The following is a 26,661-nucleotide window of genomic DNA, read 5'->3' as shown; positions in this document are numbered from 1 at the left end:
CACACCTGCTGTGTGCCTTGTCAGAAGCGTCCCGTGTTTTATCCATGAGCCCAGGTAGTGGACAGTGCTTTGCCCAGGCAATGGCTGTGTCGATGTTTTCATTACGTCGGTGGTTGGTAGTTTTCACGCTACCTTGTCCACGTGTGACAACGTAAATGTAAACTGGTGAAAATCGGCCACAGCGGAGGCTGGCCCTGGGTCGTGGCGGCCACCCCCACGTGCTCAGTGTGCGCTGACGGATGAGACACGGAGACCATCCCGCGAGGGCGGAGTTCAGGGCGCCTCCTAGCCAGCTTCCACGCAGCGTGTGGTGCGGAGGCCGGGCACTCCCCTGGGGGCCCTCGGTGGTCCTGACGTGGCCAGCTTCACCGTCTGCCTCCAGGGGGCTCCTTTCCCAAACTAAATAGTTGTGCCTTTAAAAAAAGTGAATTTTTAAATTTTTATTTATTTTTAAGATATATTTATGTATTTGAGAGGTAGAGTTATAAACAGAGAGGGAGAGAGGGAGAGGTCTTCCATCCACTGGTTCACTCCCCAGGTGACGAGCTGGGCTGATCCACGAGCCAGGAGCTCCGTCGGGTCTCCCACGTGGGTGCAGGGCCGCACTTGGGCCATCGTCCACTGCCCTCTCAGGCCATAAACAGAGGAGCAGCTGGGACACGAACCCCGGTGCCGCAGGCCGAGGCTCAACCTGCTACGCTGCAGTGCCAGCCCTGTGTGCGCCCATTTTGCACAGAGTCTGGGCAGGCGTTGGCAGTGTTTAACCATTGCCTGGCTGCACATCCCTCCCCGAGTGCCTGACGTCAGGTCCCTGCTAACGCACTCTGGCAGGTGCGGCCCGTGTAGTTGGGTCCCTGCCACCCATGGGGGAGACCTCGGTGGGGTTCCTGGCCCCCGACTTTGCCCTGGCCACTGGGGGCATTGGGGAGAGGCTCAGCAGTGGGAGCTCTGTCTTTCTCTTTCTCTTTGCCTGTCACACTACACGTGTGTGTCTATTTTACATACATGCCAAAAGTGTCATGTTAGTTAGCGTTTAATGTCAAGGCCCCCTTCTGAAGTCGGAGGATCCTAGAACCTCAGGGAGAAGGGGCTGCAGTGAAATTGGTGGTTACAAAGTAGCGACTCTGGAAACCAACAGAGCCCTCGGCTAGCGGGCTTTTTAATCAAAAACACTGTGCTGAGAGCGCCGCGGGCTGGCTGACTGTGGTTAGGGGTTACACAGAGAGGTGGGCCCAGGGAGCACGTGTGATTCCGCAGGGAGCCATGAGGGGTCCCCAGCCCTGGGTGGTGGAGTGTCCTCTCTCTCCCTCTCTATCTCTCCCTGGGGGTGGAGTCTCTCCCTCTCTCCCTTTCTCTCCCTCTCCCCCTCTCCCCCTCTCCCTCTCTCTCCCTCTCTCCTTCTCTCCCTCTCTCCCTCTCCCTTTCTCCCCCTCTCCCCCTCTCCCCCTCTCCTTCCCTCCCCCCGCCCCCGTGGTGGAGCTTCCCTGACAGGCAGGGCAGGGTCTCCTCTCGTTGTCCTCACCCTGACCCATGTCCTCCTCCCTCACAGACCTGGGTCGCTGGGACCGGTACCACTACAGTTCTAGGCTCAGGGATGCCCGCGCTGGTGACCGAAGGTACTGGCAGGACGCCGAGTGCGACCCCTGCGGGAAGGAGAGCTGTGCTTATGGGGGCAGGTTGGTAGCGGCCGCAGGCCCCCGCCCAGCTGCGCGCGCGCCTGTAGGGGTCAGCAGTGTGCGGAAATGCCCGGCTCCCGGGCTGTGGGCAGGGCTGGCCTCAGGAGAGCCAGTCACCGGCTGTGGAGCGCCTGCGCTCTGGGCCCCCTGTTCCCGCGGCCCTGGTGCCTCCTGCGCTTTAGCCCGTTCTCTAGGGCCCTGGGTCGGGGTTCACGCCTGGGGGTCGGGACCTCGGGATGCAGCCGAGCACCAGCAGGCGGGGGGACCCGGCAGGCCTGGCCTGTGACCCTGCACGAGTGTGGCAGCCGCCGGGTCCCCTGCAGCTCCCCACGCTCTGCCCTGCCCCCCAGGCCTGAGAAGTGTGATGACTACTGGAGGTACGACCCTCGCGTCACGGGGAGCTTTGACGACGACCCCGAGCCCCCCAGAGACCCCTACGGGGAGGAGGCCGACAGGCGCAGTGTGCACAGCGAACACTCGGCCCGGAGCCTGCGCAGCGTGCGCAGCCTGCAGAGCCGCCGCAGCAGCCTGAGCGCGCACTCGCACCAGGTGCGCCCGCGCCCCCGCCTGCACCCCCGCCCGAGCCTGCGCCCCCGCCCTCGCCCCCGCGCCCTCGCCCCCGCCCACACCCGCGCCCGCTGCGCTGCCGGCCTCTGCCCAGCCTGGCCCGCTCCCCCGCCCACACCCGCGCCCGCTGCGCTGCGGGCCTCTGCCCAGTCTGGCCCGCTCCCCCGCCCACACTCGCGCCCGCTGCGCTGCGGGCCTCTGCCCAGTCTGGCCCGCTCCCCCGCCCACACTCGCGCCCGCGCCCACTGCGCTGGGCTGCCGGCCTCTGCCCAGCCTGGCCCGGCGGCGGAGCTCACGTCCGTCCGCTTTGTTTCCCAAGAGTCAGCTTTACAGAAGCCACGCTGTCATGGGCGACGCCTACGAGGCCCCGCCCGCGCCAGGCTCCTTCCACGGGGATTACGGGTACGGCACCTACGGCGGCAACGGTAGCAGCTTCCCGGAGTACAGCTGGCCCGCCATGGAGCAAGGTGTGTGCTTGGTGGAGACGAGGCCGGGTCGGCGTCAGGCCGGCGTCGTGCGATTGGCGTGCGTGGTGGCCCTGCGGGCAGAGCTCGGGGGTGGGGGGCAGGGTCGTCCGGGCGCTGGCCGCTGGGCTCCAGGTCTCGGAGCCCCCAGCCCGGCTCTGCGCAGGCTCTTGGGTGCTGCCCTGCTGTGAGCGCAGGGAGCGTCTGGACCCTGCAGAGCCGGGCTCTGTTTTCTTTTGCAGGAGGTGTTGTGCCTGGGCCGGGTGGGCCCTGGGGCGGGGCGGGGCGGGGCCAGGCTGCTGGACGGTAAAACTGCTCAGGTCAGGGCGCTTTCTGGTGTGTTTCTGTAGAGACTTATTTATTTTTAAAAATACTTATTTGAAAGTCAGAGTTACACAGAGAAAGAAGGAGAGGCAGAGACAGAGAGAAAGAGAGACAGAGAGAGAGGTCTTCCATCCGCTGGTTCACTCCCCAAATGGCTGCAATGGCCGGAGCTGGGTTGATCTGAAGCCAGGAGCTTCCTCTGGGTCTCCCACGCAGGTGCAGGGACCCAAAGACCTGGGCTTTCTCCTGCTTTCCCAGGCCACAGCAGAGAGCTGGGTGGGAAGTGGAGCAGCCAGGGGACCGGCGCTGTGGCGCAGCGGGTTAAAGCCTTGGCCTAAAGCACCGGCGTCCCATATGGGCACTGGTTCTATTCCCAGCTGCTCCTCTTCCTATCCAGCTCTCTGGTTAAATCCTGGGAAAGCAGTAGAGGATGGCCCAAGTCCTTGGGCCCCTGCACCCGCGTGGGAGACCCAGAGGAGGCTCCTGGCTCCTGGCTTCAGATTGGTGCAGCTCCAGCTGCTGTGGCCATCTGGGGAGTGAACCAGAGGATGGAAGACCTCTCTCTCTCTCTGCCTCTGTCTCTGTCTCTGTCTCTGCCTCTCTCTGTCTTTCAAATAAATCTTTAAAAAAAAAAAATAGAAGAGGAAGTGGAGCAGCCGGGACTTGAACTGGTGCCCATGTGGGATGCCAGCACTGGAAGCAGAAGCTACCCACTGTGCCGGGCCGCTCAGCCACGCCCTCTGTGGGTTCCGTCTTTCTCTGCCGCGGGCTTCAGTGCTGCTGGTGAACAGGGTGTTGGACACCTGGGGACTCGGCGTTGAAGGCCGGCTTGTCCGGCCACGCCCTGGCACCCCAGGTGGCTGTGTCGCCCTGGGTGAGGACGAGCCTGTGCCTGTCTCTGTCGACCCCGATGCAGTTCCATCACGACCAAGCTCTCCAGAAAAGTTCCCGGTGCCTCACCTCTGCGCCAGGTTTGGTCCCGGCGGTCAGCTCATCCGAGTGATGCCAAACCTGCCCTCCGAGGGGCAGCCTGCGCTCGTGGAGATCCACAGCATGGAGGTGAGGCCCGAGCAGGTGGGCCGCGGCCGTGGCCGGCCCTGTCCCCGTGCCCTGTCCCCCATACCCAATGCCTTGTGCCCTGTCCCCCGTGCCCTGTCCCCGTGCCCTGTCCCCCGTGCCCTGTCCCCCGTGCCCTGTGCCCTGTCCCCCGTGCCCTGTGCCCTGTCCCCGTGCCCTGTGCCCTTCCCCCGTGCCCTGTGCCCTGTCCCCGTGCCCTGTCCCCGTGCCCCGTGCCCTGTGCCCCGTGCCCTGTCCCCCGTGCCCTGTGCCCCGTGCCCTGTGCCCTGTCCCCCGTGCCCTGTCCCCCGTGCCCTGTCCCCCGTGCCCTGTGCCCTGTCCCCCGTGCCCTGTCCCCGTGCCCTGTGCCCTGTCCCCCGTGCCCTGTGCCCCGTGCCCTGTCCCCCGTGCCCCGTGCCCCGTGCCCTGTCCCCCGTGCCCTGTCCCCCGTGCCCTGTCCCCCGTGCCCCGTGCCCCGTGCCCTGTCCCCCGTGCCCTGTCCCCCGTGCCCTGTCCCCCATGCCCTGTGCCCTGTCCCCCGTGCCCTGTCCCCGTGCCCTGTGCCCTGTCCCCCGTGCCCTGTGCCCGTGCCCGTGCCCTGTGCCCGTGCCCTGCCCCCTGTCCCCGTGCCCTGTCCCCCGTGCCCTGTGCCCCGTGCCCCGTGCCCTGTGCCCTGTCCCCCGTGCCCCGTGCCATGTCCCCCGTGCCCTGTGCCCTGTCCCCCGTGCCCTGTGCCCCGTGCCCTGTGCCCTGTCCCCTGTGCCCTGTGCCCTGTCCCCCGTGCCCTCTCCCCCGTGCCCTGTCCCCGTGCCCCGTGCCCTGTCCCCCGTGCCCTGTGCCCCGTGCCCTGTCCTCCGTGCCCTGTCCCCCGTGCCCCGTGCCCTGTCCCCCGTGCCCCGTGCCCTGTGCCCTGTCCCCCGTGCCCTGTCCCCCGTGCCCTGTGCCCCGTCCCCTGTGCCCTGTGCCCCGTGCCCTGTGCCCTGTCCCCCGTGCCCTGTCCCCCGTGCCCTGTCCCCGTGCCCCGTGCCCTGTCCCCCGTGCCCCGTGCCCTGTCCCCCGTGCCCTGTGCCCCGTGCCCTGTGCCCTGTGCCCCGTGCCCTGTCCCCCGTGCCCCGTGCCCCGTGCCCTGTCCCCCGTGCCCTGCCCCCCGTGCCCTGCCCCCCGTGCCCTGTGCCCTGTCCCCCGTGCCCTGTGCCCTGTCCCCCGTGCCCCGTGCCCTGTCCCCCGTGCCCTGTGCCCTGTCCCCCGTGCCCTTTGCCCTGTGCCCCGTGCCCTGTCCCCCGTGCCCTGTCCCCCGTGCCCCGTGCCCTGTGCCCTGTCCCCCGTGCCCTGCCCCCCGTGCCCTGTCCCCCGTGCCCTGTCCCCCGTGCCCTGTGCCTCCACTTTGCTGGCCCCCATGCACCGTGCCTCTGACCCCACTACGGCCGGCCTCTGTGTCCCCGTGCCCTGTGCCCCATACCCAATGCCTTGTGCCCTGTCCCCTGTGCCCTGTGCCCCGTGCCCTGTCCCCGTGCCCTGTCCCCCGTGCCCCGTCCCCCGTACCCTGTGCCCTGTCCCCCGTGCCCTGTGCCTCCACTTTGCTGGCCCCCATGCACCGTGCCTCTGACCCCACTACGGCCGGCCTCTGTGTCCCCGTGCCCTGTGCCCCGTGCCCCATACGCAATGCCTTGTGCCCTGTCCCCCGTCCCCTGTGCCCCGTGCCCTGTCCCCTGTGCCCTGCGCCTCCACTTTGCTGGCCCCCATGCACTGTGCCTCTGACCCCACTGCGGCCGGCCTCTGTGTTCCCGTGCCCTGTCCCTCGTCCCGTGCCCCCCGAGTCTTCCTCTCTGATGTGCAGTGTGGGGCTCTCCGCTTCCCCCTTTAGGCCGTGGTGGTTTCCTCCCGGAAGTCTAGGTTTTCAGCAGGGGCTCTGGGTTTGGATTTGGCTTATGTAGATTTATTCAGCTGAAGGAGAAGGAACAGATTCTCCCCCTCGAGTTTGTCCCAGGTGCCCGCACACAGGCCAGGCCGCTGCCGGGCGCTGCATCAGGGAATCAGGGCTGGGTGGCGGGAGCGCAGAGCCCGGGACGTTGGGCCGTCGTGGCCTGGCCGGTGCTCGCAGGGAGCGGCGTGGGAGCGCGAGCCGCTGGGGGGGCAGGCACTTGGCTGTGGGCGCTGAGCCCGCTCCGCATGTCCGTGGGTAAATCTCTCGTCTCTACTGTGCTTTTTGGTAAGGTGTTTCACTGTTGTTTTTTCACTTTAATAGATTTATTTATTTGGAAGGCAAAGTGATAGAGGAGACACAGCTGCTCCATGTGCTGCTTCCTCCCCAAATGGTCACAACAGCCAGGACTGGGCCAGGCCCAAGCCAGGAGCCAGCAGCTCCAGTCCTGATCGCCCACGTGGGTGACAGGTGCCCTCTGCTGCAGCCTTCCCGGGCACATCAGCAGGAAGCTGGAGCCGAAGTGGAGCCGCCGGGACGCGCCCCGGACCCGGATGGGCTGCTGTCGTCCCAGGTGGTGGCCTAACCCGCTGCACCACAGCTCGGCCTCATCTTCTGTAGCTTTTTGAGAGGCAAAGAGTCCAAGGTCTGGCTGCTGGTTCACCCCCTGCACGCCCACAATGGCCGGGGCTAGGCCAGGGCCGGAGCCAGGAGCCAGGAGCTCTGTCCAGGTCTCCCGTGTCGGTGCAGGGACCCAGGTAGTTGAGCGGTCAGCTGTTCCCTCCCAGGGTGGAGTCGAGGGTGGAACCAGGACCACCAGGGCCCCTAGCCAGCTGCCTGGGTGCTGGGCCACGCCCTGCGCTTTCTGTCCTGGAGATGGTCAGCAGTGGACAGGCCCTCGCCGTCTGCAGCAGGAGCTCAGGGTGTTGTGCAGCCCGGGGGCCTCTCCCGCTCGTGTGCTGTGGGGAGACGGATTTCCCTGCTCACGTAAAGTTTGAAAAGGTGTTGTAGCACAGACCCGGCTGTGCTGTGTGTACTGGCGACGGCGGGGCCGCTGTCTCTGACTTGCCGTGCGCCTGGCTTGCCGTGCCGCGGGGCCTGCGCCTGGCTCTCCGGACTCTCCGGGGCCGCCATGCCGCGGGGCCTGCGCCTGGCTCTCTGGGCTCTCCGGGGCCGCCGTGCCACGGGACCTGCGCCTGGTTCTCCGGGGCCGCCGTGCCACGGGACCTGCGCCTGGTTCTCCGGGGCCGCCGTGCCACGGGACCTGCGCCTGGTTCTCCTGGGCCGCTGTGCCGTGGGGCCTGCGCCTGGTTCTCCTGGGCCGCCGTGCCGCGGGGCCTGCGCCTGGCTCTCCGGGGCCGCCGTGCCGCGGGGCCTGTGCCTGGCTCTCCGGGCTCTCCGGGGCCGCCGTGCCGCGAGCCGCCCCCGAGCTGTCCTGGCCTTCTCGTTGCAGACGCTGCTGCAGCACACGCCCGAGCAGGAGGAGCTGCGCGCGTTCCCGGGGCCTCTCGGCAAGTACGTCCCCGCGGAAGCAGCTCCGGCCGCGTGGGCAGCGGCAGGCGCTGTCGGCCCGCCCGTGCGGCCGGCGCCGTCACTGAGTGTGTGTTCTCTTTGCAGAGATGACACCCATAAAGTGGATGTTATTAATTTTGCACAGAACAAAGCTGCACAGTGTCTGCAGAGTGAGAACTTAGTTGACAAGGAGTCTGCAGGTCTCCTGTGGGACTTCGTTGTCCTGCTGTGCAGGCAGAACGGGGTAGGTCGCCTGTGCCCTCAGTCTGCGCGGGAGCCAGGCTGGGGGTTGCGGGGTGGGGAGGGGGTGGCACAGGCTGAGTCAGAGTGGGGGGGGCTCCGGCAGGCAGTCCTGGCGGCCGACTGGAGGCCCGAGGCTGGCTTCGCTCCCCGCTGTGGGGGTCGCGGGCAGGGGGAGGACCTGCAGCTGTGTCACCTTGCGGGCGGCAGTGAGGGGTCACCTCTCAAACAGGAAGCACGGCCTTGCCAGAGCGACCTCAGATTGCCCCAAGACAGTGCCCCCCGGCACTGCAGGACCTGCGCCAGGCCCTGCCCGGAACGCTGCGGCTCTCTGCACTGCCGCTGTGGCCTCTGGGATGTGTGATCACGTCCAGGCGCGGCAGGGGCCTTGTGCCCACAGTGGCTTAACAGGTGCCCAGGAGACCAGCTGAGGGCCCTCACCGGCCTGGTGTGCGGGCGTTCCCCCAACACACACACGGGCGTTACACACCCCGCCGGGCGTCCCACATGCACACGCACACGCCCCCTCCTGGCGTCCTGCTCCTGCTGCAGGCTGTGCCTTCCTTCTGTCCTGCGGCTCCTTTCAGACCGTGGTCACACACGGGTGTCACACACACGCACACACATGGGTGTCACACACACGTGCACGCTCTGACACACACACGCAGCCTGTGCCTTCCTTCTGTCCCCGGCCCCTTTCAGACCGTGGTGGGAACAGACCTCGCGGAGCTTCTGTTACGAGACCACAGGACCGTGTGGCTGCCGGGGAAGTCGCCCAGCGAGGCCAACCTCATCGACTTCACCAACGAGGTGGTGGAGCAGGTGGAGGAGGAGCCCGCGGAGGCCCAGCTCTCGTTCCTCACCGACAGCCAGACGGCAGCCGCCGGCACGCTCGACAAGGAGACGGAGCGGTTCAGAGAGCTCCTGCTCTACGGTCGTAAGAAGGTGAGCCGGTGCCGGGCACGGAGCCCCCGCTGGGCTCCAGGCGCGGGGGCGGGTGCAGCACCTGCCGCAGGGACGCACCGGGCTCCGCGTGTTGGGATTCGGCAGCTGTTGGCCGTGCTTGGCTCGGTCACAGGCCGCGTTCTCGCCATGTGCTGATTGTCACTTTTCATTGGAAGTCAGACGGTTCCCAAGCTCTGGTTCGTTTCCCAGACGTGAGCAAAGCTGAGGCCGGGCCAGGCCTCCCATGTGGGGGCGGGGCCCGGCGCTTGTGCGTCAGCCGGAAGCTGGGATTGGGAGGGGGCTGGTGCAGGTGTCCCGAGTGGCCTGTTGCCTGCTATGGCCCCGCACCGAGGCTTGGGGATAGAAACGCGCAGGAGGCAGCCTGTGCCCACGGAACTGCTGTGCCGTGTCTATGTCAGTGCCCCCCCCCCATCCGCGTGCTGTGCCGTGTCTGTCAGTGCCCACCCCCCATCCGCGTGCTGTGCCGTGTCTGTGTCAGTGCCCCCCCCCCATCCGCGTGCTGTGCCGTGTCTGTCAGTGCCCACCCCGTCCGCGTGCTGTGCCGTGTCTGTGTCAGTGCCCCCCCCCCATCCGCGTGCTGTGCCGTGTCTGTCAGTGCCCCCCCCCCATCCGCGTGCTGTGCCGTGTCTGTCAGTGCCCACCCCCCATCCGCGTGCTGTGCCGTGTCTGTGTCAGTGCCCCCCCCGTCCGCGTGCTGTGCCGTGTCTGTCAGTGCCCCCCCGTCCGCGTGCTGTGCCGTGTCTGTCAGTGCCCCCCCCGTCCGCGTGCTGTGCCGTGTCTGTGTCAGTGCCCCCCCGTCCGCGTGCTGTGCCGTGTCTGTGTCAGTGCCCCCCCGTCCGCGTGCTGTGCCGTGTCTGTGTCAGTGCCCCCCCTGTCCGCGTGCTGTGCCGTGTCTGTCAGTGCCCCCCCGTCCGCATGCTGTGCCGTGTCTGTGTCAGTGCCCCCCCGTCCGCGTGCTGTGCCGTGTCTGTGTCAGTGCCCCCCCCGTCCGCGTGCTGTGGCTGTGTCTGTCAGCCTGCCCCTCTCTGTCTGCCCCGTGTTCCTCGCTCACCATCATGGACGTCGTTGTAGGATGCTTTAGAATCTGCGATGAAAAACGGTTTATGGGGGCACGCGCTGCTACTCGCGAGCAAGATGGACAGCCGGACACACGCCCGTGTCATGACCAGGTGAGCAGTCCCGCGCACGCCTGGTCACGCCGCCGTCACCGCTGCTGGCTGTGGAACCCGGTTCGTGGGCCTCTTCCATGGGCCATCTTGAGGGCTTTCAGTTCCCAGCCACGGCGCCGTCAGTACTTTCTGGAAGCTGCAGGGACCCCGGAGTCGCCCTCTTCTGTGGGGTGTAAAGATGGATCTGTGTGTTTGGAAAGCAGAGAGCTTCCGCCCCGGTTCACTCCCTCAACACCCACAGCCGCTGGGGCTGGGCTGGAGCCAGGAGCCAGGAGCTCCACGTGGGTTCCCACGGGTGGCAGGGACCTCGTGGGGGCCATCGGCTGCCGCCCCTCGGGCACGTCAGCAGGGAGCAGACACGAAGCAGAGTGGCCGGCACTCCGGGCATCCACGCAATCGCACCCTTGGCACCTGGCGCCCGCCCGGCTGTGTGCCTGCCCCCTCCAGCGTCACTGTCCCCAGTGAGGCCCTGAGAGCAGACTTGTCCGTCACTGAGCCGGGCTGAGCCCTTCCTGCCTCTGCGTCTCCCCAGGTTCGCCAACAGCCTTCCCATCAACGACCCCCTGCAGACGGTCTACCAGCTCCTGTCCGGGCGCATGCCCGCCGCGTCCACGGTGAGCGGCTCCACGGGCTCCTGCGGGTGCCCCCGCTCGGTGACCAGCCCCGGAGGTGGAGACGACGCCCTCCCGAGGGTGATTCGTTGGGCCTGTGTCTTGCAGTGCTGTGGAGATGAGAAGTGGGGAGACTGGAGGCCGCACCTTGCTATGGTTTTGTCCAACTTGAACAACAACACGGACGTCGAGGCCAGGACGATGGTGACGATGGGGGACACGCTAGGTGGGCCGCGGGTGACGGGGGTGTGAGCGGTGCCCGCGAGGCTGCTGGCCTGCCTGGTCGGCCTCCTGGTGGCCTCCTGGGTGGCCGGGAGCGTTCCCGGCGCCAGGACCTGGCCGCTCTGCTGTCTCCGCAGCCTCCAAGGGCCTGCTGGACGCCGCGCACTTCTGCTACCTCATGGCCCAGGTGGGCTTCGGGGTTTACACGAAGAAAACCACAAAACTGGTCCTGATTGGGTCGAACCACAGGTGAGCAGTTGGGCGGCTGTGGCGGCGCCCGCCTCCCCTCAGCGCACTGGCACCGGCCGCCCCGCGGCCCCACATGCCACGGCACGCGTGTGCTGGGCTCTGGCCCTGCCTGCACCTCCCCGCTCATGTCAGAGTTTACTTCCTCAACAGTTGGCCATTTCTGAAGTTTGCCACCAACGAAGCCATTCAGAGGACCGAAGCCTACGAGTACGCGCAGTCCCTGGGCGCTCAGTCCTGCGCCCTGCCCAGCTTCCAGGTGAGCGGCCGCGGGGGCCTGCGCCGGCCCTGGCGGGCCCTGGCTGTGTCGGGTTTCTGGGTTTGTGATCTCAGAACGCTTCCGGGGGAGGGGTCTGATCCGCAGTGCTCGGTACGGAGCCGCACTGAACGGCAGACTGTGTCTTGTCTGGGTGCCCAGGGTCCTCGCCGGGAGACCTCTGGGCTCGATCCGGGTGCCCAGGGTCCTCGCTGGGAGACCTCCGGGCTCGATCCGGGTGACCAGGGTCCTCGCTGGGAGACCTCCGGGCTCGACCTCAGGAGCTTGTGCAGCAGCTACTCGTAGTGCGGTCAGGTGTCCTCGGGCCCAGTGTCTGACGCCCCAGATCGCGAGTCGGTCCCACGGTCTGTGGCTGTCCATGGCGTGGGCAGGGCAGTGGTCGGTGCCGCACTGGGCAGTGGAGCTGGTGTTGAAAGGAGCTGGCACTGAGGCAGTCACAGGTGACGCCGCCGTCACACGTGGGCGCTGGTTCGAGTCCCGGCTGTTCCGCCGTCCACCCAGGTCCCTGCTAATGCGCTCGAGAAAGCAGTGGAGGACGGCCCACGTGCCTGGGCCCTGCCACCCTCGTGGGGGCCTGGAAGAAGCTTCTGGCTCCTGGTTTTGACCTGGCTCGGCCCTGGCCTTTGTGGCCATTTGGGGGAGCGAACAGTAGCTGGAATCAATCAACCTCCCTCCCCCTCTCTCTCCTTCCCTCTCTCCCCCTCCCTCCCTCCCTCGCTTTCTCTCTCGCTTCACATTCTGACTTTCAGATAGATAAATCTTTGATAAAACAGTGCTGACGGGGAAGCAGAGCCTCTCCTGGAAGCTCTGTGATTTGTTTTTCAAGATGGACAGAGTCAGAGACCTTGTGCTTGCTGGCTCACTCCCTAAATACCTGTCCAGCCAGGACTGGGCCGGTCTGAAGCCCGGAGCCAGGAACTGCGTCTGGGTCTCCGCCGTGGTCAGTGGGGAGGTGGATGGGCCACGGAGCGCCGGGACTGCTCTGATAGGGAAGTGAGCGTTGCGGGCCGTGGCACCTGCTCCTCCTCCCGTCTCATGTCTCTGGAAGCAAGGACTGGCGTTGTGACTGGCCGCTGGGGGCGGGGGCAGGTGACAGACAGGAACGAACGAGGCACCCAGAATAATTTGTGGCCTCTAGGGTGACGCGAGGGAAGGCGGGGTCAGCCAGAGGCAGCCGGGTTTTGCTTGTTTGTTGCAGGTGTTCAAGTTCATCTACTCGTGCCGCCTGGCTGAGCTGGGGCTGGCCACGCAGGCCTTCCACTACTGCGAGGTGATCGCCAAGAGCATCCTGGCGCAGCCGCACCAGTACTCGCTGGTGCTGGTCAGCCAGCTGGCTCAGGTGTGTGCCTCTTCCTGGGCCCTGAGCCATGGGGCATCTGGGGCCTCGGGATTCTTGGCCTTGGGGGCCTGGCTGCACCGCGGTGAGTGCATGCCCCGGGCAGTAGGCCCTGGCCTCCTGGACCGCATGAGCCTTGCGTGCCCTCGGGCTGGCGTCCTGTGTCGGTGTGCGGGTGCCTCGCGCCACACAGCGCCGCGGCAGCTCCACGGTACAAAGGCCCCCAGTCGGAGGGGACTCTGACCTTGAAGCAGGTCAGTCTGGTGGCCGAGCCCTTCAGCCTGTGGAGTTGGTCCCGGCTGCACCATTGTGAGCGTCCGTATTGTCTGCCCCATGGGGTGTTGGGACTGCCGCTGGGAGCCGCAGCTGGGGTCCCAGGGACGGGCCGAGTACCCGGCCGGTGCCGGTGCCGCATGTGGCTGTGGCAGGGGTTTCCCCCGCTGGCTCCATTCTTGAGAACCGGCTCGTCGGACACTGTTGAAGTTCTGTTTGTTTGGGACTTTTAGACTTCCACAGCAGTGTAGACAGGGAGGAGCCTGAGCAGCTCCTAACTCGAGGCCGAGGCGCCCTGTCCGCCCGTCTACACTGTCCGCTGGGCGTCCACGAGGTCCCGGAGCGGCGCGGTGACGGCCGTTGGTCTCTGTCGTTGGCGTCCAGGTGGCCTCCCAGCTGCGCCTGTTTGACCCTCAGCTGAAGGAGAAGCCGGAGGAGGAGGCCTTGGTGGAGCCCGAGTGGCTGGCTCGGCTGCGGCGGCTGGAGGAGCAGATGAAGGTGGGCGCGGCTCTGCCGCAGGGGCTGGGCGGTGCTGTGGGCCCTGCCCCGTGCACGCGGTGCCCGTGAGAGGGGTGCGTGCCGTCCGAGCTCCCCGCCTGCAGTGGAGACGGCTGACACAGTGCGTCTGTCCTCCCTCAGGAGGGCACCTCGCCGTGGAGCTGGGACGGGGCAGGCCCCCAGCGCTGTCCCAGCACCCCGGCCTCCGAGGCGGAGCCGTCCGGGAGCCCAGCGCTCAGCCAGCCGGCGGGGCTGGGGACCGACAACCCCCTGCTGGCTCCGCCGCCAGTGCCGGGCGCTGAGCACTCGGGCCAGGGTGTGCGGCTGCTGCCTTCAGGTAGGCCCTGCGGCCCCGCTGTCGCCCGCTCCCTTTCCCAGGCTTCCCCTCTTGGCAAGCCCGCGACACCCGTCAGCTCCTGCCCTTCAGGGGCCTCCCCCTCGCGCGGCACACCAGGGCTCCCGCCCGCCTCACCAGGGCTCCCCCTCCCGGGGCCCACGAGGCACACCAGGGCTCCCCCTCCCGGGGCCCACGAGGCACACCAGGGCTCCCGCCCGCCCCACCAGGGCTCCCCTTCCCGGGGCCCACGCAGGGAACCAGCTCTGCCCACTGCACCTGCCCCGCTGCCGTCCCTGCCCCACCTGGAGCACAAGGCGGGCGTACTCCCAGCGGCCCGCGGGGCTCAGGCCAGCCCGAGGCCTCCCCCACAGCCTGCACTGCACTGCGTTGGGGTGCCCTCCTGTCTCCTGTCCAGCAGTGTCACCTGAAGACGCTGCAGCCACTGCCTCCCCTCCGTCCTTGTTTCCTTCCTTGCCCCCCCCCCCCCGTGCCCAGCATGGTGCTGGCAGGTGCAGGTGTCCCTGGGTACCTGTGAGTTGGGAGGGCGGGGGATGGGCACGAGGAAGGAAGGGCGGGCTGGGGTGTGTCAACGGATGGGCGAGTGGACGCGTGGCCCGTGTGGCTGCCTGACCTGGTGCGTACCCCGGGGCTCTGCCTGGCGGCCACTTGTAACCTATCTTTGGGCCGTGGGTTGGGTGGAGGGCCACGCCATGCCTGGAGATAGCACGGGCATCGGTCCTGCCCCTGCTGCCGCATGGGCCGCAGGTGGCCCCGGCGTCTTCCGCATTTGCTGGAAGCAGTGACTCGTGGCGGGAGTGCTTAGCGTGCCCGGTTGGCTCCGGCGGCTCCGCCAGCTGACCGCACCGCGCTGTCCTCACAGACCCAGGACTCCTCTTCCCACTGTCGCCTGCAGCTCCACAGGTGCGCGCCGAGGGCCAGCTGGCCACCCCCGCCAGTGTGCTGCCAGCCCCAGGGCCCCTGGAGCCAGGTCCCAGCTACGGCCCCCCAGGCCCTGCACTCGGCTTCCCCGAGCCCCCCAGGCCCGATCCCACAGCCCTGTACCTGGGGCCCGGCGTGTCTTCAGGCACACCGTCTCTGCCGGACAGCACGTGCCTGCCGCAGGAGCCCCGGAGCCAGGACCCAGGTGGGTGCCAGGGCACTGAGCTCCAGAAGCCATTGGGTCGTGGACCTTCTGGAAGTCAGGGACTCGTGTCTCCTCTGACGCGGGAGATGGCCTTGGGGTGCCTATGGGCCCTGCACGGGGCCCTGTGGGCGCCCTGGGTGCGCAGCACACCTCGTGGGCCTGTGCCTGCTCCTGGAGCTCGGCTTCGGGGTGTGTGTCCCCGCCTCGGGCCTGAGCAGAGTGGCGGGAGCCCTGGCCCAGCAGTGGAGGGGGCAGTGGGGGACCCAGGGGAGCCGGGGAGCCGAGCTGCACCTGCGCAGGCCCCTGCCTGCCGTCTGCTTCCGTGGCGGTCACGGCCGCACTCTGTGTTCCCAGGGATTCTGTTGCAGGGAGCGCCTGCGAGAAGCTCGCTCACGGGGCTCCGCGAGGACTTCGGGGCAGAGTTTGTGAGTCTGGGCCTTTTGGCTTTAATGCTTTGTTTTCCGTAAAGCGCGGTGGGCGGCTCTGTGGCGGTGAGGTGCTGGCGTTTCCGGTGAGCTCTTGAACGAGACCCCCCTGAAGCTAACCCCAGCCCCGAGGGGCGCTCGCGAGGGCAGGCTCGGCCGTGGGAGACCGAGGCAGAGCCGCCGCCGCGCCCAGCCCCAGCGGCTCCCTTGCTGTCCTGTGCGGCGTCCCCGGCGCCCCGGATGCTGTCCGCTGCACTTCTGCAGGCTGTGGGCGCTCCTGTGGCCGCGTCCCTCCGTCCTGGTGTCGCTGTGTCCCTGGACAAGCAAGCGGGACGGCTCACCTGGGTGGAGAGTGTCCTAACCAGCAACAAGTGTGTGTCTTTTTAAGACTGGCTGATTTGAAAGAGTCACACGGACCAGGAGAGGCGGAGAGGGGCCCAGCAATAAGTATTCTGAGAAGTGATTCTGCCTGCTGCCCTGCCCCGGGCAGCCCCGTGCCCACGCGTGTCGCGTGGCTAGCTCCGTGCCAGAGGCACCGGCTTTTCTCTGATGAGCGCCCAGGAGGCCGCCCGGGCGCCCCGTGGCCGGGGTCCTTGCACTCCCGGAGAGAGCCTGGCGCGCAGCCGCGGAGAGCCCGCTCCTGTTTGTCCAGCAGGGCAGCCTGAGGACCGCGCCGGACTCCGAGGCGCCCATGGGCTGGGACCGCGCCGACGCGGCCTCGGCACAGCCGCCTCCGCCTGTGACCCCCGCTCCCGAGACGAAGAGGCCCGCGCTCGCCGTGACGAAGCAGGGCAAGGAGGAGAAGAAGGTGAGGCCCCGCGCCCTCCCCGCACCCCACCCCGCCCGCTCACCGCACCCCTGCTGCGCCAGGCTGCTGGGTGGGGAGGAGGCGTTCCTCTGTGGAGGGGGTCTGTGTGCTGGGACACCCCCTGGTCAGGGTGAGGACACTGTTGGGTGCCCGGGGCGCCCCCGCGGTGGCCGTGGTCAGACCTCCGCGAGCATGTGTGGGAGAGGCCCCGGCAGCCCCCTCCCTGCCGGTCACCGCTGTGCCATGGCGTGCTCAGGCCCGGGGCAGCCGCACGGTGGCGGGGCCGCGCCCGTGGTGCCTCCCTTCTCCAGGAGTCGTCACACACTTCTTCCCCAAGAACTCTCCCGCGTCTTTGATACAAGCCCGTGTGACTCCCGAGGCGTGGGTGGCGGCCCCGACACTGGCGCTGAGCGCGTGTGGCTGCAGCCGCGTGGCCGTGGCCGTGGCCGTGCGGCCTGGGAGAGCAGATGCGCTCCTCCCGGCTCCCGCCCCCCGCCCCGGGTGGGGGCCGTGCAGGGGGCTGGGCCGGAGCCGGCCGCGGTCCTGTCCTGGGCGTGTGCTGAGCCTTCGATTTGCTTCCACTGTGGCTGAGACACGCGCAGCCTGGCGCCGCGGCCCCCCCGCCCGCGCTCCCTGCGGCTCTGCGGGGCCCCGGGCTCAGCGGCCTCCCTGCTCTCTGCAGAGCGAGTCCTGGTTCTCGCGCTGGCTGTCGGGGAAGAGGCGGGTGGAGGCCTACCTGCCCGACGACAAGAACAAGTCGGTGAGCGCCGGGCGGCCGGGCGGGGGGGCGGGGGGGCGCCCACCTGGGCTCGGGATGGCGGCGCCGCTCAGCTTCCGGGCGCCCATGTTTCTCCGCCTTTGACAACCTTGGCAGATTGTCTGGGATGAGAAGAAAAACCAGTGGGTGAACCTGAACGAGCCGGAGGAGGAGGTAAATCGTACCCGGGCGCCCGCTGCGCGCCCGGCCTGGCCCACACTGCCCGCCCGCGGAGGGCCCGCTGGGGTGCGGGCGGCGCGGGGCTCAGCGGCTCTTCCCTCCGCAGAGGAAGGCTCCGCCCCCACCCCCGACGGCGGCGGCGCCCCCCGGCCCCGGCAACGTCTTCTCCAGAAAAGCAGGTAACACGCCGGAAGCCCGGCCGTGGGAGGGGGCGGGGCTGCGGGGGCGGGGCGTGCGGGGCCGGGACGGGCCGTGGGCGGTTCTTCAGCCACCCGTGGGCGGGAGTGGGCCGTGGGGTATCAGAGAAAGCTGGCCGTAGGGCAGGGCGTCGGGGGAGGCCCCGGCCCGCCTCGGGCCCACGCGCTCTGTAGATACCCAGCTATGGCGTGGGCGACCAGCTGGAGGGGCGCTTCCGCCCCGTGTCCCAGACACCCAGCTCTGGGGTCCCCGTGTCCAGACACAGCAGTGGGGAGCGGCCGCGTGGGCGTCGCCCTGAGCTCCGCCTCCCTCTCTAGTGGGGCCCCGAGCCCGCTACGTGGACGTCCTGAACCCCGGCGGGGCCCCGCGCACCGAGCCGGCTCTCGCTCCTGCCGATTTGTTTGCGCCGCTCGCCCCGCTGCCGATCCCGGCTAACCTGTTTGTGCCGAACCCAGGTAGGCGGAGCTCTGTGGGAGCCCCTGACCTTTGACCCTCGAGCCTGGGGTGCAGTCCTGAGGTTTGTGTGCCTGTCGCTCCCAGATGCGGAGGAGCCACAGCCCCTGGACGGGGCCGGCAGGGAGGGGCAGGCGCCCGCCGGGGACCCGGGCAATGCCGAGCCGGCTCTGGCTGCCAAGGTGAGTGGGGTTCCTGCCTGGCCCTCGCCGTGGCGCCCGCGCCGGTGTGCACACAGAGCCGTCCTGACACTGTGGACAGCTGTCCTGGGCGCAGAGCCACAGCTCTTCCTGGTGGGAGATGGGGAGGGGGGCCCGGCACTGACGGCTGCGTCTCGTGCCCCGGGCGTACCGCGGTGAAAACAAGCGATCGCTCTGACGGGGAACTCAGGGCGCCCCGGGGCCCCGACCGCGCCCGCTTCCCTCTCTCTGAAGTGGGGCAGCAGCGGGCCTGGCTCCGGGGGCGTGGCCTGCAGTGGGCGAGCTAAATCCCGTGTTGTTGGCAGGTGCCGAGCGGTACGCTGTCGCCCCCCGGGTCCGAGCTCCCCCTTGGCCGCGCCGACGGCTCCCAGGGAGGCGAGGTAAGGGCGCTGCTCACCGCGTGCTCCCTGGTCCTGGCGTAGCGAGCTCTGCTGGCTTCGGGGCTCCCTCCCCGGCAGGCGGGCAGCGTAGGGGCAGACACGTCTGAGGGCGCCGCCGTCCGGGGGGTGGCCGCTGCCCCGGCCGCTGCGGGCGGCCTCACGGCTCTGCGGGCGGGCTGACCTGGCCCCGTCTGTTCTTGCTGTCTTGTAGCTCTCGCGCTGCAGTTCGCTGAGCTCGCTCTCGCGTGAAGTAAGCCAGCATTTTCCTCAGGTACCTGCGGCTGGCGGTGCCCACGGGCCACGCGCCACCCGTGCTTGCCCCGCGAGAGCCCCTGTGCTGGTGGCCTCACCGCCCTCGCCCACTGTGGCTGAGGGACCCAGCAGAGGGCTGGTGCTGTTCCCGAGGGGCGTCTCCCCGGGGAGCGCCCTGGGCCAGGGCGCCGGCCGGCATGGGGGGTGCCGCTCTGCCCACCAGGCCTGAGTGTGGCCCCGCGAGCTCAGCACGGCGGCTGCAGGGAGGGCCCTGCCGCCCGCCCGCCCGCACCAGGGCTTCAGGCCCGCGGCCCTGCATGCGGCGCGGATGCCCGCCCTTCCCGTGAGCCGCTGTGCGAGCCAGGCGTTGCGGCTCCCCCGGGGGCGTCCCAGGCCCTCACCTGGTGTGCGTGTGTCTGCGGTCGCGCCCGGCGGCCTTGGCCCCTGAAACAGCTTCTCTGATTGCAGCCCCCTGTAGGCGGCGCCCCCAGCGGGCCTGTGCCCTTCTACAACCCTGCCCAGCTGGCGCAGGTGAGTCCCCTGCCCCTCCCCGGCGCGTGCCCCCCCAGCACCGCGGCCGCAGGTGCTCGGGGAGCGGGGCAGGCTGCTCCTGCACTGAGGTCGTTCTCCAGGTTGACTGGGAACGGGGGGTGGGGGATGGGGGGTGGGGGGGATCATCCTCCCGCCTACAACGGCCGAGGCTGGACCAGGCCAAAGCCAGGAGCCAGGAACTCCCATCTGGGGCTCCCACGGGGGTGCAGGGGCCCAGGCACTTGGGCCGTCCTCCGCTGCCTTCCCAGGCCACAGCACAGAGCTGGATGGGAAGTGGAGTGTCGGGGACTAGAACCGGCACCCGTGTGGATGCCAGCCCGGCAGGCGGGGGCTTTACCCGCTGCGCCCCAGCGCCGCCCCGATGGGCTGTCTGCAGTGCGCCGCAGCCTTCTGCCCAGCCTTCTGCACTGTGCCGGGGTCCCTGGCCCCGGGTTCCCTCTTGTCCATCACCCAGGGGCGAGGGTCTCTCCCGAGGGGCAGTCCCTGGTCTGGGACCCTGGCTGCTGGGAGCCTGCAGTGGCCTCGGGACAGCGCCAGTGCACAGCTGGTTCTGCCGGCCTGCGGGGGGGCACCTCACGGGTGCCTGCTGTTGGCGACACGGCACAGCCCTGCCTGCGGCTCCGTGGGCCCCGTCCTCATGTGGCGGCCTCTCAGGGACGTGTGCGGCACCCAGGCCCCTCCCCTGCCCTCGGCTCCTGCGTGGAGACGGCTGTCTCCCTGCTGCCTGCCCTGGGGCCCGGCGCCCTGCGCTGCTGCCTGCTGACCGTGGGGAGACCCCCAGGCCGCTCAGGCCCCTAAGTGAGCGCTGTGCTCCCCCGGGCCGCCGGCAGCCCCGGACGTCCACGGGGAGCCAGCCCCAGCTCGGTGCGGTTGGCGGACACCGGAGGCCCTGCTGTTGGTTTGGTTCCAGGCCCCCGCCGTCTCCGGGAGCTCCAGGCCAGGGAGGATCGGCCAGAGGAAGTACCCGCCCTTGAACTAGCCGCGTCCACGCGGGTTCCAGATGACCGTCGCCGAGAGCCCGCTGAGCACCTGTGGGCTCTGTCCCGAGAGGACCCGCCGGGCACCCCACGCCGCCGTGTCTGTGGCTTGCTGCAGAAGTGACTGGAGCCCTGGGGGCCGGCAGGCGCAGTGGGCGGCGCTCTGGGACCAGGGCAGCGCTGCCCTGGCCGTGGGAGCCTGGCGGGGTGACCGACCCAAGGACGTCTGTTCGGAGTCCGCCTCACCTTGCTCTCCGTAGCCGCGTTAGGGTCGTGGGGGTGGGCGCGGCCCCCACGAGCGCAGCAGCCGGGAGACATGGCCGAGGGAGGGGCCCGGGAGCCGGGGGCCTCCTCGCAGGCTCCAGCGCCCTGGCCGGCGCTGTCAGCGACAGCGGCGCGGGGACCTCCGGGCTGGCTGGCGCCCCCGCCCCGCCCCGGCTGTGAGGCTCTGACTGTTGGCTGCGGCCATCCTAGGCACCACCGGGCCCCGGAGGAGCGGGCGTGCGGGGGCCTGGGCCGTGTGCAGCTCCGGGCAGACGCCCCCAGCCCACCCGTGCCGGGAGAGCGGACGCCTGCGGGCCTGGCCGGCGGCTGCCCTTGGTGCCCGCTGCTGGGACAGACCTGACCTCTGCCCACGACTGCCCACGTTCAAGAAGCTTCCTCCTCACCACGGGAGCTGCTATTTTTCCTAAATGAAAATGGTTTCACTGCAAATTGTTAAATAAAATATTTTGTGCTCTCTGCCTTCACCTTGGTCTCGCTTGGTCTGCTGGCCGCGGGTTGGGGGTGCCCAGGGCGGGGAGCCCCGTCTGCGGGACGTGGGCGGCGTCGGTCCTCCGGCCGCCAGGGGCGCTGTGGGCGCGCGGCCGGGCCGGGCGGAGGCGGCGGGAGCGGCGCGAGCGCGAGGCCGGCCTGGAGGTGCGTGGGGCGCGACCTCGAGCCGGGGTGACCCTGGGGGCGAGGCGGGCGGCCGCCGGCCGGACCGTTGCGGGGCGGGCCCGGCGGGGAGCACCTGCGGCGGGCGCTGGGCCTCCCGGGGCGCCGGGCGGCGGCTGCGGGGCGAGGGGCGATGCGGGGCAGGCCCCCGGCCGGGCCGAGGCGGCGGTTCCCCTGACTGCGCGGTTTTCCTGCAGGGGCCTGCGGGCAGCCAGCCATGCGGCGACCGCCGCCCCGGGAGGACCGCGCCCGGCCGCAGGGGCCGCCGCGGCGGGCTCCGTGCTGTGCGCCCGGCCGCGGGGCCCCGACGTTGCGCGTCCCCGCGGGCGCGGGTGGCCGCGGCCGGCGCTGAGCTGGGCCATGCCGACCAAGGCCGAGGCGCCGCGACCCGCCGAGGGCGGGATGCCCCGGGGAGCGCCCCCGGCAGCGGACCAGGAGCTCGCCGCGGGCCCGCAGGGCAGCCCCGGGCCGCCCGCCGCCGGTGCCGACCCGCACGCCGCGGAGAAGCCCGCGCAGCCCCGGCTGCAGCGCGCCCTGTCCCTGGACGACAGGGGCTGGCGGAGGCGGCGTGTCCCCAGCAGCCGTGAGGACCTGGCCGCCCAGGACGGGGCCAGCCCGTCCCGCGGGCCCGCCTGGCCGCCGGCCCCCAGGGGCTCCCCACCCCGCCTCAGTGCTTCCTGGGGACACTGCCTCTCGGGAGTGGTGGGCGGCTCGGGGGGCAGCTCCCCCAGGCTCCCTGGCCTGCTGCCCCCACGCCCGCGGTCCACTGCGGACCTGGACGTGGCCTCCGACCGCCTGAGGTCGGCGCCCACGGTTGCCACGGACCTCGCCCAGCCCCCGCTCGCCCGGGCCCACAGCAGCCTGGGCCCCGGGCGGCCTCGGAGCCCCCTGGCCTGCGATGACCAGTCCCTGCTGTCCGCCAGGTCCTTCAGCCTCCTGGCGCCCATCCGCACCCAGGACGTCCGGAGCAGGTAGGGGGCCTGGTGGCGCCAGGAGCAGCCTTGGGAGGGCCCTGAGTGAGCCCGGTGGTCCCCGGGGATTCTGCCGGCTTCCTGACGTCGTGGGCGCTGGGCTGGAGGCGCCCGCCCCGGCCCGGAGATGGGAGGGAACCCGGGGTGTGTGGTGGTCGCCGTGGTCGGAGCCGTGGGTTTGGGGGAGCGGGCGGAGGTGGGGACAGGAGGGGGCGGGGACGGCCTGAGTGGACTTCGGAGTCCCCTTGGGCGAGAGGGTGTGGGCTCGCGTGGCCGAGGCTGTGTCCTAACGGTCGGGAAAATCCCAACATTCGGACGCTGCTTCCGGGTTCCCGAGAGCTGCACCTGGGTGTGTCAGCACGCGGCCACGCCCCTGTGTCCTCGTCACCCGTGTCGGCTGCAGCCAAACACGCGTGTGGTGCGGGACGTCTGGGTGGGAGGGGGCCAGGCCAGGCTTGGCTGCTTGTTTACTGGAGAGACAAAGGTGGGGGCTTCCATCCGCGGGCCCACTCCCCCAGCCGGCTGCAACGCTGGGGCTGGGCCAGGCGGGAGCCAGGAGCCGGCAGCTCCATCCGGGCCTCCCACGCGGGCGCAGGGACACAGACATTGGGCCGTCACTGCTGCGTCTCGGGCTGGGACGGGGAGCAGAGCTGGGGCTTGAACCCAGGCCCTGCGACGGGAGGCGGGCGGCCCAGGCAGCGTCCCCACTGCTGCCGGCTGCCCCCTGTGGCTCGGAAGGGTGGAGGTGGGGAGACAGGCGTTGCAGCCGCTGCTCCACTCCCCAGATGGGCCAGGCTGCAGCCAGGGGCCTCATCGGGTCTCCCTCGTGGGCAGGGGCCCAAGCACTTGGCCGTCTTCTGCTGCCTCCCAGGCCATTAGCAGGGAGCTGGAGCAGAAGTGGAGCAGCCGGGACTCCCAGGTGTCCCAGGGGGCGGCCTTAACCGGTGCCAAGGGGGTGGGGGCCGTGAGCGGGGGCAGGGGTTCTGCTGGAACCCGGGCGCCTCCTGTCCACCGCCGACCCCCGCAGGGGGCCATGCACGCCCAGCTCGAGCCCTTGGCGGGGGCGGTGGGACAGTTCTAGACGGAGGGTGGGCTTCTGCCGAGCAGCCCACTCCGGCGCGTGACCCCTCAGGGAGGCAGGCCCGCGGCCGCGCCCTGGCGACACGGGGGACGCGGCCCTGTTCCGTCTGTCGCCCCTGCAGGAGCTACTTGGAGGGCAGCCTCCTGGCCAGTGGGGCCCTGCTGGGGGCGGACGAGCTGGCCCGCTACTTCCCGGACCGCAGCCTGGCCGTCTTCGTGGCCACCTGGAACATGCGGGGCCAGAAGGTGAGGCGCTGGGCGGGGGGGGGGGGGGGGCCCCCCGCCGGGCAGCCTTGGCCACGCCCTCAGGGGGCCGGCGCAGCCTCTGCCCCACCCAGCCCCGCCCCTGCGTCCCCAGGAGCTCCCGCCCAGCCTGGACGAACTCCTGCTGCCCACGGAGGCCGACTACACCCAGGACCTGTACGTTGTCGGCGTCCAGGAGGGCTGCTCGGACAGGTAGGGGTGGCCCCTGCGGCGGGACCCTCGAGTGGGTTTGTGTGCGGCCCCTCAGAGCAAGCGCCGTCTGTGTGGACACACGGGCGGGGGTCCCTGGGGCTCTGAGCCGGCTTCCCCGTGCGCCCCTGGCCCGTCGCCGTGCCCCGCAGAGGTGCAGGGACCCCCGGCAGGTGGCCTGGCCGGAGCACCCTGCCCACGGGCCCTGAGGAAGCTGGGACCCGCCCGCCCACGCCCCGCGAGACCCCAAGGCCCAGCGTGTGGCCCGGCAGGGTTTCCCTGTAGCTCCGGGGCGCCCCTGTGCCCACAGGCGGGAGTGGGAGACGCGCCTGCAGGAGACGCTGGGCCCCCGCTACGTGCTGCTGTCCTCGGCCGCCCACGGCGTGCTGTACATGTCCCTCTTCATCCGCAGGGACCTCATCTGGTTCTGCTCAGGTAGGTGGGTGGGGGCGGGCCCGCGGGGCGCCCCCGCCTGCGGGCTCCCCTGACGGCCGCCCCCCGCAGAGGTGGAGTGCTCCACGGTGACCACGCGCATCGTGTCCCAGTTCAAGACCAAGGGCGCGCTGGGGGTGGGCTTCACCTTCTTCGGCACCTCCTTCCTCTTCATCACCTCCCACTTCACCTGTGAGTGCTCGCGCCCCGCGGGGCTGACCTGAGCGGCCGCGGCCGGGGGAGGGGCGGGCGTGGCACCCACCCGCCTGCCGCCGTCCTCGCCCTCCCAGCTGGCGACGGGAAGGTGGCCGAGCGGCTGCTGGACTACACCAGGACCGTGCAGGCCCTGGCCCTGCCCAGGAACGTGCCGGACACCAACCCCTACCAGTCCAGCGCCGGTGAGGCTGCCGTGCGGGGGAGGGAGAGGCCGGGGGCTGCTCGGCTGACCGCCCCTCCAGCCTGCTGCCCTCCGTGGTCGGCTCGCTGTGGGCCCCAGGCACTGCTGGTGCCTCCCCCGGGAGCCCGAGGGGCGGGAGGGGCCGTGGACAGGTGGGGAGCCCATGCCAACGCCCGTCCCCTGCCCCCGTGCCTCAGCGGACGTCACCACCCGGTTTGACGAGGTCTTCTGGTTCGGGGACTTCAACTTCCGCCTGAGCGGGGGGCGCGTGGCCGTGGAGGCCGCCCTCAGGCGGGACCTGGAGGTGGACGTGGGGGCCCTGCTGCAGCGGGACCAGCTCACCCGCGAGATGGAGAAAGGTGAGGCGGCTCGGGCGGCGGGGCTCAGGCGGCCTGAGCCGGCCTGAGCCGGTCTGAGCTGGCCTGAGCCGACGTGCATCTTGACAGGGTCCATCTTCAAGGGCTTCCAGGAGCCGGACATCCACTTCCTGCCGTCGTACAAGTTCGACATCGGGAAGGACACCTACGACAGCAGCTCCAAGCACAGGACCCCCTCCTACACGGTACGCGCCCAGCGGAGCCGCGGCTGCTGGGCAGCCTCCCACGGCCCCTGGGAGCAGCTTGGCGCGCCAGTGAGCCCCACCCAGGTCTCTGGCTAGGAGCACCCCCTCCCGGGGTGTTCAGCCCCTCAGACCCGGGCTCTGCCCCTCCCACGGCCCGGCATCCGGGACAGCACGGGAGCAGCCAGGTGGACGCCTGGGCTCGTGGGCAGCGGAGGGCGGGGCTGGACCAGGGCCCGGTGGCCGCGCTGCAGCCCCCACGTCCCTCCCTGAAGGACCGGGTCCTGTACAAAAGCCGGCACAAGGGGGACATCTGCCCCGTGAGGTACTCGTCCTGCACCACCATCAAGACCTCCGACCACCGCCCCGTGTACGGCCTGTTCCGGGTGAAAGTGCGGCCCGGCCGGGACAAGTGAGTGCCCCCGCCCGGCTGTGCCTGCTCCTGCCGGCCACTCGCCTGGCGTGCAGGTGCAGGGAGGGGCCTGGGTGCGGGCCAGGCCGAGCTCGGGACGGGTAGAAGGCAGGGCCGGTGGAGACTTCCTCGTAAGGTCTGTTAGCTCCCCAAGTGCCCACACCGGGAGCCAGGAGACCGTGGTCCTCTACCTGAGGCCCCCCAGCAGGAAGGCGGGTCCGAAGTGCCACGCAGGGGCCTCGAGAGGGCTGCCTGGGGCGAGGTCCGAGGCCTTACCCACTGGGGCCGGCGCCCGGTCCCGCCCCACAGCATCCCGCTGGCCGCCGGCAAGTTCGACCGGGAGCTGTACCTGACGGGGATCCGGAGGCGGGCCAACAGGGAGCTGCAGCGGCAGCAGGCCCTGAAGACACACAACTCCAGCGCCATCTGCGCCGTGTCCTGACGCGGCCACGGCCCTGCTGTGCTGGCTGGCGGCCTCGCCAACCCGAGGGACCACTGTGAGGGCTACCCCTCTCACCCAGAGACCCCCAGACCCACGCCCCAGGGGGACACCCTTCCCCGTGCTGAGTGCGCCTGCCCTGACCGAGGCGAGCTCCCTGTGGCGCGGCCACCCCCCTGCCACACATGGGCCCCTGCACAGCTCCCACGGGGAGGCCTGGCGGGGGCTCCACACCCAGGGCCAGCCCCTCGGGCCCCAGCACCAGGGCGCACTCTCTTGGGACTGCTCCCCGCCCCCGCCCTGAGGACCCCACAGCTCAGAAGGCCGCCCCCTCCCCTCCACATAAGCCACAGGTGGGCCTTGGAGGGGGCCCCTCCTGGCCCGGGCACTGCTGGGAGCTCTGGGCGTCAGCCACTCCCCGGCAGCCCTGGCACCCGCCACAGCGTCCAGGTCTGTGTCCACGTCTCACTCCATCTCCCCGGGGGGAAGTAGGCTCTGAATGTAAGCCTGGGGACACTCAAGTCTTTTAGATTATTTATTTTTCCATATTTATATTTTTAAATAAATGCACATACTAAACCTTGAATCCTGGCCAGAGGCTGCATCACGTCGCCAAGGCGGGGGCCGCGCTGCCCAGTGCAGGCCCAGGCCACCGCCTGCCAGGATGGGGACCTCGCGCCACCAGGGCTGGTTCTGGCAAGCGGCACGTGCGGCTGTTATCCGCGTCCACTTCCAGAGGGCAGTGTGGGTCCTGTGAGGCCACACTGGGCCTCAGTGACACCGCTCACACCAGCCCAGGCTCGCGGGGCGGGAGCTCCAGCGGGCTCTCTGGTCATTAGAGTTGAGGAAGCCACCTGCCTGCCCCGACACTGCTGTCAGACGTCCGGGTGGAGACAGTTTAGGCTCCGGACAACGAGCAGTGTAGGGACCTGAGCCGGAGCGCGAGGCCTCACACAGCTCC

The 26,661-nt window shown here is 69.9% G+C and overlaps 2 protein-coding genes across 8 annotated transcripts in view; both read left to right on the top strand.

Annotated features, from left to right (window-relative positions):
- Positions 1–20,770, top strand: part of SEC16A (SEC16 homolog A, endoplasmic reticulum export factor) — a 32,258-nt gene extending 11,488 nt beyond the window's left edge. For 3 of the 7 annotated variants that reach the window (XM_062207254.1, XM_062207256.1, XM_062207255.1), the window contains exons 5-31: positions 1,550–1,676; positions 2,027–2,225; positions 2,563–2,710; positions 3,948–4,090; positions 7,462–7,523; positions 7,626–7,764; positions 8,463–8,705; positions 9,798–9,895; positions 10,428–10,509; positions 10,615–10,732; positions 10,866–10,977; positions 11,128–11,233; positions 12,450–12,590; positions 13,245–13,358; positions 13,500–13,695; positions 14,609–14,839; positions 15,194–15,264; positions 15,917–16,072; positions 16,755–16,832; positions 16,947–17,003; positions 17,116–17,188; positions 17,525–17,662; positions 17,748–17,842; positions 18,166–18,240; positions 18,452–18,511; positions 18,961–19,023; positions 19,955–20,770. In XM_062207254.1, the coding sequence (XP_062063238.1) occupies positions 1,550–1,676; positions 2,027–2,225; positions 2,563–2,710; positions 3,948–4,090; positions 7,462–7,523; positions 7,626–7,764; positions 8,463–8,705; positions 9,798–9,895; positions 10,428–10,509; positions 10,615–10,732; positions 10,866–10,977; positions 11,128–11,233; positions 12,450–12,590; positions 13,245–13,358; positions 13,500–13,695; positions 14,609–14,839; positions 15,194–15,264; positions 15,917–16,072; positions 16,755–16,832; positions 16,947–17,003; positions 17,116–17,188; positions 17,525–17,662; positions 17,748–17,842; positions 18,166–18,240; positions 18,452–18,511; positions 18,961–19,023; positions 19,955–20,023 (3,194 nt within the window). In that variant the 3' untranslated portion in view covers positions 20,024–20,770. The remainder of the gene's footprint in view (positions 1–1,549; positions 1,677–2,026; positions 2,226–2,562; positions 2,711–3,947; positions 4,091–7,461; positions 7,524–7,625; positions 7,765–8,462; positions 8,706–9,797; positions 9,896–10,427; positions 10,510–10,614; positions 10,733–10,865; positions 10,978–11,127; positions 11,234–12,449; positions 12,591–13,244; positions 13,359–13,499; positions 13,696–14,608; positions 14,840–15,193; positions 15,265–15,916; positions 16,073–16,754; positions 16,833–16,946; positions 17,004–17,115; positions 17,189–17,524; positions 17,663–17,747; positions 17,843–18,165; positions 18,241–18,451; positions 18,512–18,960; positions 19,024–19,954) is intronic. The other 4 variants (XM_062207259.1, XM_062207257.1, XM_062207258.1 and 1 more) reach the window with 4 other exon arrangements.
- Positions 20,771–21,317: 547 nt separating this feature from the next.
- On the top strand, positions 21,318–26,303 carry INPP5E (inositol polyphosphate-5-phosphatase E). Its single transcript, XM_062208390.1, has 10 exons — positions 21,318–21,928; positions 23,131–23,254; positions 23,367–23,464; positions 23,772–23,896; positions 23,966–24,085; positions 24,184–24,291; positions 24,488–24,649; positions 24,737–24,852; positions 25,125–25,261; positions 25,571–26,303. The coding sequence occupies exons 1-10, from the start codon at positions 21,318–21,320 to the stop codon at positions 25,701–25,703; spliced, it is 1,734 nt and encodes a 577-aa protein (XP_062064374.1). The 3' UTR covers positions 25,704–26,303.
- Positions 26,304–26,661: the final 358 nt, after the last annotated feature.

Source organism: Lepus europaeus, chromosome 12 (genome assembly GCF_033115175.1).
Source record: "Lepus europaeus isolate LE1 chromosome 12, mLepTim1.pri, whole genome shotgun sequence".
Classification (NCBI taxonomy): domain Eukaryota; kingdom Metazoa; phylum Chordata; class Mammalia; order Lagomorpha; family Leporidae; genus Lepus; species Lepus europaeus.
Note: the sequence above shows the minus strand (reverse complement) of the source record. Positions and strands in the feature narration are given on the sequence as shown.